Below are 13,299 nucleotides of genomic sequence, written 5' to 3'. Positions count from 1 at the left end.
GTCTTTTGTGGCTGGCTGATTTTACTTAGCATGACGTTGGTACTGCGGCTCGCCCATACTGTGGCATAGAAATTCCCTTTTTATAGGCTAAATAACATTTCAGGGCAGCCCGGAGGGGGGGGGGGGCGCTCACTGGTTTAACCCCGCCTGCAGCCCAGGGCCTGATCCTGGGGCCTCTGGATCGAGTCCCGCGTCGGGCTCCCTGCGTGGGGCCTGCTTCTCCCTCTGCCTATGTCTCTGCACCCCCCTCTCTCTCTCTCTCTGTCTCTCTAATAAATAAATAAAATCTTTAAAATCAATCAATCTTCATTGTACTGCGTACCGCGGTTTATCGATTGATGTGTTGGCGGACTTCTTGGCTGCTGGCACCTTGTGGCTCTTGTGAGTGATGCTGCCCTGAACCTGAATGTGCGGATCTCTTCAATCCCTGCGTGCAGGTTTTTGGGGTATATATCCAGAAGTGGGATTGATAGGTCATATGGTACTTCTGTTTTTAATTTTTTTAAAACCACTATGCTGTGTCTACAGTGGCTGAAACTTTTGTTATAGGATTGGCAACCTTTATTGAAGCCATAGCATGTACAGGATTCTCAAATGGAAACAATATAAAACCTGCCATAAAAGTTAGTAAAAGATGCAAGGTAGACCACCTTTTAATACTGTTACAATGGCAATAACAGCTTTACAAGTATTTGTAGGATTTCTATAGCATCTTTTTTATCCTGTAGCATTTTTATGAACTATTATTCCATAAGAAGCATCAAATCATCACATCATTTAAATTGAGACAGTACAATGTGGTTTATTAATATTTCAAACGCTATAAGTGCCTCATAAAATGTTGTTACAAATACTTAAATGTTCTATTCTCAGTGATCATTCCCTTTGTTCTTATATAAATGTAGCTCCTGGTTTTTAAAAACTAGAATCAGACATGTTTCTTCATTATCTGTTTAATTTTCATTCATAAATGTGTCGTGAACATAAATATGGGTCTCATAAAAACAAAACATCATCCACAGGCCTGTTTTCCGGTCCCGTGACTTCCCACAACCCTATTTGGCCTCTCGAACAGTATTTATCTGTGGAAAAACAGATATTTCTGGGGAGTTTCTAAAATATCTTTTTTAGCCTATGCTAACCAGGGGATATTTCAAGGATATCATAGAAGTAGCTGCTTCCTGTCAGGCTAGAAGTTCAGCGAGGACCTAAAACTCCTTGGTTCCCATCCATAAGGCTCTGCCATCCTTCCTGGAACTGCAGTGGAGGTCATCAGCATCAAAGCGAATCCTGCACCTTCAGTCACATGCACCCTAATGACAGTCCCCCTTCCACGTCAGTGATGGGGATCCTGGCTGAAGCTATAGGAGGGTCCACTGCTACATACATAGATCTGATTGACTGGGGATGCCCAGAAACACTTTGCAATTTTGCAAAGATCTAAGAGAGTTGCCAAATAAAATACAGAATGCCTACTTAAATAAATTTTGATTTCAGATAAATACTGAATATTTTTTTAGCATGACTATGTCCCATGCAATATTTGGGAGATACTTTGGGACAGACTAAAAGAAACCATTCATTGTTTGATGGGACATAGCTATACTTAAAAGTTATTTGTTGTTTACCTGAAATACAAATTTGATTGAGTGTCATGTACTTATAATTGCTAAACCTGGCAACCCTGGACTGGCCGGGAAGAACAAAAATCCAAAGAGGAGTGTATTATTGCTGTTATTGAATCCACAGGCTGTTGAGGACAGGGAATTAGGCCTCACGGTGAATCAGCTATGGATTTCAGAGAATCCTTTGGGGCACTGTGGAAAATACAGGGTTCATGTGAAGTCCTCATGAAATATATTTAGCTGCATGAAAAAAATATTTATTTTGAGAGCGAGCAAATGAGTGTGGAGAGGGCCAGAGAGAGAGAATCTTTTAAGCAGACTCCCCACTGAGCATGGAGTCTGATGCGGAACTGAACCCCACAGTCCATGAGATCATGACCTGAGCCGAAAACAAGAGTTGGACACTTAACCGAGTCACCCCCGTGACCCACCAGTTTATTAATGTCCTAGCTGCACCTATTGAGTACAAATTAGCTACCTAGTTAAATTTGAACAACCTCTCCAACCTAAGTTGGGTAATTCCAGGATAGACACCACTTTGGGGATTGCATTTTCCCATCTATTCTCTTTTTGATCATGCAAACTAAAAAAAAATCCAAATACTCACTTAATACCACAGTATAAATGGGCTCCAAACATACTTTAATTCTTCAAATGGAATTATATATTAGAGGCAGCCGCGATGGCCCAGTGGTTTGGCGCTGCCTTCAGCCCGGGGTGTGATCCTGGATACCCGGGATCGAGTCCCACATCGGGCTCCCTGCGTGGAGCCTGCTTCTCCCTCTGCCTGTGTCTCTGCCTCTCTCTTTCTCTCTCTCTCTGTGTGTGTGTCTGTCATGAAGAAATACATAAAATCTTTAAAAAAAAAAAGGAATTATATATTAGGATAATTATTTATAAAGGCCTACTACATTAAAAAAAAAAGTTGGGGTGATTTTATCTATCTTACAGACCATCACATGCAGTCAGGATAGGGTAGGTGTCAGTTTTGTTCAACAAATCTGCTTGTAGAAAGTGGCAGGGTTTGAGTTGGGCTTCTGGGGTGAGCATACTGAAATTTCTCCTCCAGGCCCAGGTCATTACTGGAGTCAGCCTAGCTCCTGTTTCCAAATTTTCTTTATCGGAAAGTGAGGTTCCACCTGTGCTCCTCTCTATAGTGACTTTTCTACATAGTTTCTGCAGATCTATCTGGCTTTTTACCAGGAGTAATTAAGACATTTGTAAGTTGAGTTGGTAACACTTTGGAATTGGGTTTTAGGATAACACACTGCAGGTCAGAGACAGTTAATGAGTGGATGCTATGCTTTTGGTGATGGTACAAATTTCTTCAAAACCGTGTGTTCTGGGACCCCTGGGTGGCTCAGCGGTTGAGCGTCTGCCTTTGGCTCAGGGTGTGATCCTGGAGTCCCGGGATCGAGTCCCACATCAGGCTCCCTGCATGGAGCCTGCTTCTCCCTCTCTCTGTGTTTCTGCCTCTGTCTCTCATGAATAAATAAAATCTTAAAAAAAAAAAAAAACCCGTGTATTCTTTTAGTTAGATCTTTAACTTGTCTGCATGGGTCCGTCTTTTTTTAATGATCCAGGCTGAAATGCTTTAGTACAATCAGGATTTCTGGGCAGCGAAGATGCTATAGGTGATGGAGGTACAGGCAGAGAGGGGGCGGGGGGGAGTGGAGGCAGTAATGGCTGAGGAGGAAGGTGAGTTGCTGGCTGTGGCAGGATGGGAGATGGTTTAGAACACAGGCAGGCACATTTGGAAGTTTCCCACTTATGTGACACATTTGGCCACAACTTGGACAGCATGAGTTTTCTGTGATGGTTTTCAATGCCTCCTGGAGTTTGCATAATTCACTTTCCAAAATGCAAAACTGTTTTAGACTGTGAAGTTCTTGGCGGCAATAATGGGGTGGAAAGGTGAGGTCTTTCAATATGCCTAAACTCTGGCCGTGCAGTTCTGGCATCAGCTGTATATAGATCACACTTTATTTGTCTTAAGTTTTTTTGTATCTTTGATAGTGGGAAATTTGAAGTTCTGGTTTGATCTTAGCCAGCTTCTGCTAAGGAGTGTTATCTGTTGAAGGAATAGCCACTATTTTTAGTGAGGGTGATGGAGGGGGAGGGGTAACTAGCTTGAAGTGAGAGGCTTATTTTTTTTTAATAATCTTTTCACTTTGGCTTTCAGCTTTTTTCTTGTTTGAACTTGGGCATTATCGAAGTCTAAGAGCCTGGGGATTAGATGGAGTTAGGGTAGCGGCCTCTTTCTTGCCATAGTGGCTACGCCCTTTTATATTGCCACCAATAATACACAAGAGTTTCGATTTCTCCACATCCTTGCCAATACGTATTATCTTGTGTCTTTGATAACGGCCACCCTAGTGGTTGTGAGGTGGTATCTCACTGTGGTTTTTATTTTCATTTCCCTAATGATTAGTAGTGTTAAGCATCTTTTCATGTGCTTATTGGTCATTTGTCTATCTTCTTTGAAGAATTTTTTTTTTAGACTTTATATATTTGAGAGAGACAGAGAGAGAATGAGGAGAGAGAGAGAGAATCTGAAGCAGACTCTATACTGAACACAGAGCCCAATGCGGGGCTCCATCCCACAACCACAAGATCGTGACCTGAGCCAAAACAGAGTTGGACTCTTAACTGACTGAGCCACCCAGGCGCCCTGGAGAAATGTTTCAAATGCTTTGCCCATCTTTTAATCGGGTTGGTCTTTGGGTTGTTTTTGAGCTGTAATTCTTATATATTCTGGATATTAATCCTTTATCAGATATATGACTTGCAAATACTTTCTCCCATTTTGTGGGTTGCATTTTCTGTGTATTATATCCTTTGGCTTATTACAACTAAAAATATTTAAAAATACAGGCACCTGGGGGGCTCAGTGGTTGAGCATCTGCCTTTTGCTCAGGTCATGATCCCAGGGTTCTGGGATTGAGTCCCACATCAGGCTCCCTGCAGTGAGCTTGCTTCTCCCTCTGCCTATGTCTCTGCCTCTCTGTCTCTGATGAATAAATAAAATCTTCTTAAAATTTGTTAAAAAATAAATTTTCAATCAGACCTCTGACACTTCTGTGGAAAGGAGCTAAGAATTTCTGCAACTCCTTATCCCTACTCTCCTTCTCCATACCCCCACTGAGAAGGGTTCAAAGAACATAGATACTTCAGTTCTCTTACCTTTTCATATGACCCTCCAAGAATCTATTAACCTCCATGGAGAAGACAGTATGGAGGCATGTGAAAACTAACATATGTAAACAGATATGTATTAAATTATGTAATATAGTGATTATATTTCTAGTGATTATTATCTAATGTACTCCAAAATGAATTCCATACCCCATATACAGGAGGATCTTAAAGTTCTCTCCTTGAAAGTGGAATAATTTTATGAACATTTTTTTTTTTTACCATGAAGTTGCGCTGGTCTATATCAAGAAATGCTTTTTCCTAGTTTTAAACTTAACACTAATGACCTGCTGTAATGTCTAGAATGTATGAAATTGAGCATGAAAGTAAACTGAAGAGACTGTGGCATACATTTAGCAGAATTTCCCTCTGCAAAGGTAGGAAAACTGTGTACCTACTGAATATATACAACTAATGGGATTTCTTTTTTTTTTTTTTTTTCTAAAGCACTCAGTTCAACATATTTTTAATCTAACTTACAATTTATATATTTTGCTGGGCTTTTTATTAATCAGCTTTCACTTTTCCAGAATGGAAAGTCCCCCAGGTCCTGAATAAAAGAGACAAGAGACACACAAAAGTTAAGCAGTTGCCCAAGTAAAAAGTAAGTTAGTAGAACAACTTTATTTATTTTAGTAATCTCCACACCCAACATGGGGCTCGAGCTTACAACCCTGAGCTCAAGAGTCACACACTCCACCAACTGAGCCAGCAAGGCGCCCCAGTTGAACTTTAGAAAGAAATTTAAGAAACTAATTGTGGGATTCCCCCCCTGGACCACACCACCTGCAAGTAAACTGGAACAAAAAAAATTCTAAATTGAAAGTCACAGACACTGAGGAACAGGAATACTTTCAGGTGTCAAGAGGTCTTTATTGAAATAATAGCACAGTTACACTTCTAATACCCTTTCCACTTGTATACAATAGATTAAAAATGCTTGCTACACACAGTGCACAGACAGTTCAATAATTAGAACCAACTCAACTGCATTTAAAATAAATAGCCTATTTAATAATTTAAAGTAAAATTACTGTACAATATGAAAATAAAGATACATAAATGTTAGATCTACAATGCCATAGGAATAAAATCATTATTCTGCATCACACAAAACAGTGCAAGGAACAAATTCAAATAAGCTTTTGGAGTGCAAAGTTAAAATTTTTCCATTTTAAATTATCATGCAGACATAGCATTTCAAACCATGCTATAGTCTATGGCAATGTTTTTAATTTTTAAGAGGATAAATGCCAGCCAGTAAATTTACTGTACCATCGAGTGTTGCATCACATAACGCTGCTGCTCTGCTTCTACAGTACAGTTTAGAAGGGAGGTATCTTGTTGCATTCAAAACATTGAAATTAACAAGTTTCTGAAGCAAACATATTTATTTACCTTTTAAGCCTGAAGCAAAATAATGTGACAAAATAGTAATTCTATCCCTGGGTTTAAGAAAAAAAGAAAACGCCAATACCACGTAATGAACTAAGAAGCAGTTTTCCATCCATCTTTAAATTCCATAATAATCCTTAGTGAAAATAACCATGTAATTTTTGAGAGACATAGAAAATTCTGACCTCTAGCTGACAAGTGGTATAATATCATGGGACTGTGAGAAAAGTAATTTCTGAACACCTATGTTTAATCTGTGTAGAACTTGGTTGCATTACATGTAATAATATGCTTAAAGTATAGTTCAATTTCAGTGTGTATATAAAACTGTTATTTAGGCAAAGACCAAGGAATGCATTTAATACTAAACCGTAAACACATCGTCCACCTTGACTTGGAGTGCACACTGACAACGTAAGAGCTCTTCCGCAGACTTTGGCAACAAGACTACATACAGCAGGTCACAGCAGCACGAGCTCACATGGAAGACTGAAACCACTGCAGAATAACACCACCCAACAGTTCCTATCAAAGGGATACACGTTAAGAAGGGGCCTCCTCGTGCTAAGCCACTTTTCCGATCAGCTATGTTCTTCAAAATTGTTAATTTTCACAACTCAGTAGTCTTAAGTCTCTGTGCTTTCACTGCATAGACTGACACAGGGTATACTCTATCCATTGTAAGTCCAGAGGGTTACAGTTCTGTCTGCAGAGGATGACAGGAAGGAAAGATCCTGGGTGTGCCACCTGCACTGAATCACTTTGTCCTTGTGCTCCCCCACCACCATGATAGGAAGTTGTTTCGTGAGATCTCCTAAATTAAAAAGAGAGACACTGATTTACAATACAAAATAAGCATATGCATAGATTTCACAGACTTCCTGGTACCTGAAGGCATTACAGTATACCAAGTCCTAAACTACATTAATACATTTAAAGGTTTAAACAGGGAAAAATTATTAAATACCTAATTATGTCAGTAGTATTCAGTAAAATATACACAGCAACACTGACATAGCTGCCACTGTCTCCTTGAAACTCTCTTAGCTTGACTTCTCCATGACTTTGGTGCCCCTGCACCCTGGTCTCCTTTGCTGGTTTGCTGCTCCTTTCCCAGGAGGCAGCCTTCAGATTTCCCGTTTCCTTTACACCCACTTCCTATGAAATTGCATCTAGTACCATGGTATCATGGCCATTTGTATACTTATGACTCACACATTTCACCCCTAACCTTGACTTCTCACCTGAGCTCCAGACCACTGTCCAAATAGCTATTCGACATCTCACTTGACTGCCTGATAGTCATCCTAATTTGTTTAAACCAAACTCTTGCTTGCCCAAACCTGCTCCTCTTCTTCCTCCTATGTATCTTAATTAATGACACCATCTGGTTCCTCATGCCAAAAACCTAGGAGTCAGCACTCCCCTCACTCCCTAAATTTAAACCAAACATATAAAAATACATCCCAAGTTCAGTCACTTCTTATCACCCCACATCTACCACTCTAATCCAAGCTACCATCATTCCTCACCTGAACTGTTCCAATAGCCTCCTCACTGATATTTACACTTATAATCCATTCTCCCTACATAACTCAAAATTATCTTTTAAACAGATACCAATAGATATCAGATGACTCCCTATTTTGAATATTCCAAAGAATTCCCATTATGCTTTTTATAAATGTCTACAAAACCCTGCCGCTAGTTTCTTCTGTCTTTCCCTTCCTTAGTTCTCTAAGTCCCAGCCACATTAGCTTCTTGCAGTGTCATGACCATGCTGAATTCACTCTTGCCTCAGCACCTTTCCACTCGCTATGGTCTCCTCCTGGGGTCCTAACCTACCTTGTGCCTTCTCATCACTCAAGTCTCTGCACAAATGGCACTTCCCTAGAGAGACCATCTCAAGCCTGCCTAAAATAGCCTTCCCCACTCTCTCCCACACAGTCACTCTCTCCCACCTTGCTGATTTTTTAATAGCATTTACCAATACTTGAAGTTACACCATTTATTGGTTTACTTTTTATTTACCTCCACAATGTAAGCTCAATCAAGGAGGAAGTTACCTGTCTTATTCATCTCTCTGTCACTAGTTGATACAAAATAAATATTTGCTTACTAACTTATTAAAAATAAAACTAGATGCTGAAGAAATAATTATACAGATTATACCCTAAGTTTTTAAAAGTAGAAGCAAATAGTACATAATGCATATTTTAACATCTATCATCATTGAACTCAAAATGATTCAGTGTATTAAATGTTGATTCTTTCAAATATTTTAGAAATACTTAACAAAATAACCTATTCACTTGATTTAACTATTTGCTATAATTCACATCAATACGGCACCAGTAATTTGTTCTGTAAATACTATAAAACTAAAATTTGAAAATGTTATAAAGTTGATTACACCAGATTAACAACAACAAAAAGATCCAAATAGCCATAAAAATCCTAGAAGAGAGCACAGGCAGTAATTTCTCTGACATTAGCAGTAGCAACATTTTTCTAGATATGTCTTCTAAGGCAAAGGAAACGAAAACAAAAACAAACTATTGGGAACTACAACAAAATAAAAAGCTTCTGCACAGAAAGAGAATCAACAAAACAAAAACACAACCTATGGAATGGGAGATGATATTTGCAAATGACATATGTGATAAAGGGTCAGAATCCAAAATACCTAAAGAAGTTATACAACTGAACACTAAAAAAACAACCCAATTAAAAGTGGGCAGATGACATGAACTGACATGCCTCCAAAGAAGACATTCAGACAGCCAACAGACACATGAAAAGATGCTCAACATCACCCGGCATCAGGGAAATACAAATCAAAACCTTAATGAGATATTACCTCATACCTGTCAGAATGGTAAATTAAAAACACAAGAAACAACAAGTGTTGGTGAGGATTGGAGAAAAAAGAAAGGAACCATCGTGCACTGTTAGTGGGAACACAAACTGGTGCAGCCACTGTGGAAAACAGTATGGAGGTTCCCCAAAAAATTAAAAATAGAACTACCATATGATCCAGTAATTCCATTATTGGGTATTTACCCAAAGAATACAAAAACAGTAATTCAAAAAAATATATATGCACCCTTATTTTTATTGTAGCATTATTTACAATAGCCATGATATGCAAGCAACCCAAATACCAATCAACAGATGAATAGATACATAAGATGTGGTATAGACACACACAACGGAATATTACTCAGCCAGGAAAAAGAATGAAATCTTGCCATTTGCAACAACATGGATGGAGGGTATAATGCTAAGTGAAATCAGTCAGGGAAATACAAATACCATATGATTTCACTTATTGTGGAATTTAAGAAATAAAACAAAGAAAAAAAGAGAAATGAAAAACCAGACTCTTAGTTGTAGAGAACAAACTGATGGTTACCAGAGGGAAGATAGGTGGGGGGATGGGTGAAATAGATGAAGGAGATTAAGAGTACAACTATCTTGAAGAGCACCAGTTAATGTACAGAATTTTTGAATCATTATACTGTATACCTCAAACTAATACAACACTGTACGTTAATTATACTGAAATTTCAAAAATAAAGTTTTAAAAAAGTTGTATGTAGATTTAAAAGAGAGAGAGAGAGATCTGAAATAGGAGAGACTACAAACACGGAAAGAGGTCAATTTCCCTCACCTTGTAGGTCTGTCACCTTTATTTTCATATCATAGGATCCTGTCAGCAGGTAGTGAGCTCCAGGAGAGAATCGAACAGAGCGAACATCACTGGAATGAGGGTGATAACTTTGTACCATTCTTCCTCCTCTTATGTCATATAACATGCAGCTAGAATCTTCTTGTCCTGTGGCTAAGAGACGGCCACTGGGATCGACAGCTACAGAGGCCACTGCACTACCTGTATAGAACAAAGAATACAAGTTTCATATGGAAAAATCAATATAGCTATGATTATGAACATAATCAACAGCTAATTTTGTTCATTATGTTCACTGAACCGTACAGGAAAAATTAATGTACCTTATCAAAACTGTTAAGGAAAAGTCCAACTTAGCATTCAACCAATAACAATTGCATCCTTTTTTAGAGACAAAGTATGAAGCAAGATCCTGTGAGAAATGAGAAAGTCCGTTTTTTGGTCACTTGAGGAACTCTCTGGAACACCGTTACTTATAGTACAATAGTGCAACAGATGAGCTACTTTTCCTAAGGCAGTGCTATCACTGCTGGGTAAGTATCCAGAATACTCCCATAACCAGCTTAAAGTCTAGTTAGGGGAACAAGAAATTAAAATAATAAAATGTTTTAGGACACAGTGTAGGAAATGTATTTAGGCAACACACCAATAACAGCCAGTAGAAATCAGATGAAAATAAATGCTGAGTCCACAGGCTGCAGCCCTAAATCTAGACCGTACAATTTCAATGAAGGCAATAACGCCCCCCCACCCAGGGGATGCAAAATGGTTCCCAGGAGACAAAAAAAAAAACTTAAATATTAACAATAGTTTGTAGCCCTCCAAAGATGAACTACTACTCCATCCAACAAAATCTATTCCTAGTATTTAATTTCTCTGGTTAGGAAAAAATTTAATTTTGCTTTTCTCTTTGCGTGGGGGTAGGATGCTTGCAATAATGAAAATAAAATTGAAGAGCACTGCTCTGGGCATGGTAAAGAGTCTGCACTTTTTTTTTTTTTAAGATTTTATTTATTTATTCATGAGAGACCGAGAGGCAGAGACATAGGCAGAGGAAGAAGCAGGCTCCATGTAGGGAGCTTGATGCAGGACTCAATCCCGAGACTCCAGGATCATGCCCCAGGCAGAAGGCAGGTGCTAATAAACTGCTGAGCCACCCAGGTGTTCCTCTTTAAACCATGTTATACTTTAACTTTGGCGACAATGCAAACTAAACTTTAACAAATCAATGATAATATACTCAAATATAAAAACAGAATTATACATGTGTGCATACTCCAGAATCAAGTTTGCTAGAACGAATCATATCTGGTTTGAATCAAAGTATAGAAAAAGATCCATGTAGAAACTAAAAAAAAACAATAGGGGATCCCTGGGTGGCGTAGCTGTTTGGCGCCTGCCTTTGGCCCAGGGCGCGATCCTGGAGACCCGGGATCAAATCCCACATCAGGCTCCTGGTGCATGGAGCCTGCTTCTCCCTCTGCCTGTGTCTCTGCCTCTCTCTCTCTCTCTCTCTGTGACTATCATAAATAAATAAAAAAAAAAATTTGAAAAAAAAAAATAATAAAAAATAAAAAAAAACAATAGGACAGATCAAACTAGGAGCTAGTTCTTTGAAAAAAAATGAGTAAAACCGATTAACTTCTAGCCAGCTTTATCAAGAAAAAAAAAAAGAAAAAAGGAGTCAAATAAATAAAATCACAAATAAGAAAGGAGAAATAATAACCAACACTACAGAAATGCAAACAATTTTAAGAGAATATTATGAAAGACTATATGCCAACAATTGGACAACCTAGAAGAAATGGACAAATTTCTAGAAATGTAAACTACCAGAAAAGGAACAGGAAAAAATAGAAAATTTGAACAGATCAATAACCAGCAAGGAAACTGAATCAGTAATCAAAAAACTCCGAACAAACAAAAGTCCAGGACCAGATGACTCCACAGGAGAACTCTATTTACTTACTTACTTAATGAAAGAATAAGTTAGGTTTTTTTTTCTTCTTCAAATTGTTATTTAAATTCCAGTTAGTTAACATACAGTGTACATTAGTTTCAACTACAGAATCTAGTGATTCATCACTTACTTATAACACCCAATGCTCATGACAAGTGCCCTCCTTAGTACCAATCACCCCTTTAGCCCATCCCCGCACCCACCTCCCATCTCGTAACCCTAAGTCTGTTCTCTATAGTTAAGAGTCTGTTTCTGGGTTTGCCTCTCTCTCTCTCTCTTTTTTTTTTTTTTTTTTACACCTATGTTCATCTATTTTGTTTCTTAAATTTCTTATATGAGTGGATTTATATGGTATTTATCCTTCTCTGACTACTTATTTCACTTAGCATAATATTCTCTAGTTCCATCCACATTGTTGCAAATGGCAAGATTTCATTTTTTTATGGCTGAATAATATGCCATTGTATATATGTACATCCTGTTTATCCATTCAGTCAATGGACATTTGGGCTCTTTCCATATTTTGACTATTGTTGATAGTTCTGCTATAAGCACTGGGGTGCATGTATCCCTTTGAATCCATATTTTTGTATCCTTTGGATAAATACCTAGCAGTGCAACATTTAAAGAAGAGTTAGGACCTATTCTCAAACTATTCCAAAAAAACAGAAAAAGGAAGGGAAAACTTCCAAAAATTCATTCTATGAGGCCAGCATTATCCTGATACTAAAACCAGACAGACACCACTAAAAAAGAGAACTACAGGCCAATATCCCTGATGAACAGAGATGCAAAAGCCCTCAACAAAATACTAGCAAACTGAATCCAATACATTAAAAAATCATTCACCACAACCAAGTGGGTTTTATTCCTGGGTTGCAAGTGTGGTTCAATTTTCATAAATCCATTTGATGTGATACATTGTATCAATAAGAGAAAGGAGAAGAACCATAATATGATCATTTCAATGGACACAGAAAAAGCATCTGACAAAGTACAACACCCATTCATGATAAAAACCCTCAACAAAGTAGGTTTAGAAAGAACATACTTCAACATAATAAGGGCCATTTACGAAAAATCTACAGCTAACATCATCCTTAATGGGGAAAAACTGAGAGGTTTTCCTCTAAGGTCAGGAAAAAGGCAAGGATATTCACTCTTACCACTTACCACTTTTATTCAACATAGTACTGGAAGTCCTATCTATAGCAGTCAGACAACAGAAAGAAAAGACATCCAAATCATTAAGGAAGACATAAAACTTTCACTATTTGCAGATGATTATATATATATCTACCTATATATAGGTATCTATCTATATACCTATATATCTATATACCTATATAGATACCTATCTATCTATATAAAAGATATAGATTTTTTTTTAAAAATTCCAAAAACCTGCTAGAACTAATAAACAGATTTATTTA

General features: G+C 38.0%; 1 protein-coding gene and 1 pseudogene across 13 annotated transcripts in view; both read right to left on the bottom strand.

Moving 5' to 3' along the window:
• Window positions 1–1,988: 1,988 nt before the first annotated feature.
• On the bottom strand, window positions 1,989–3,833 carry LOC112679089 (proline-rich protein 11-like; annotated as a pseudogene).
• A 1,836-nt stretch (window positions 3,834–5,669) lies between these two features.
• Window positions 5,670–13,299, bottom strand: part of LOC112640728 (transcription initiation factor TFIID subunit 13) — a 92,653-nt gene continuing 85,023 nt past the window's right edge. For all 13 annotated transcript variants that reach the window (XM_049111006.1, XM_049111007.1, XM_049111008.1 and 10 more), the window contains 2 exons: window positions 9,889–10,107; window positions 5,670–7,029 (listed from right to left, as the gene is read on the bottom strand). In XM_049111006.1, coding sequence (XP_048966963.1) covers window positions 6,887–7,029; window positions 9,889–10,107 — 362 coding nt within the window. In that variant the 3' untranslated portion in view covers window positions 5,670–6,886. The remainder of the gene's footprint in view (window positions 7,030–9,888; window positions 10,108–13,299) is intronic.

This window comes from Canis lupus, chromosome 6 (assembly GCF_003254725.2).
Source record: "Canis lupus dingo isolate Sandy chromosome 6, ASM325472v2, whole genome shotgun sequence".
In the NCBI taxonomy this organism is placed as follows: Eukaryota; Metazoa; Chordata; class Mammalia; order Carnivora; family Canidae; genus Canis; species Canis lupus.
The sequence above is the reverse complement of the archived record's forward strand: the minus strand, read 5'-3'. Positions and strand labels throughout refer to the sequence as shown.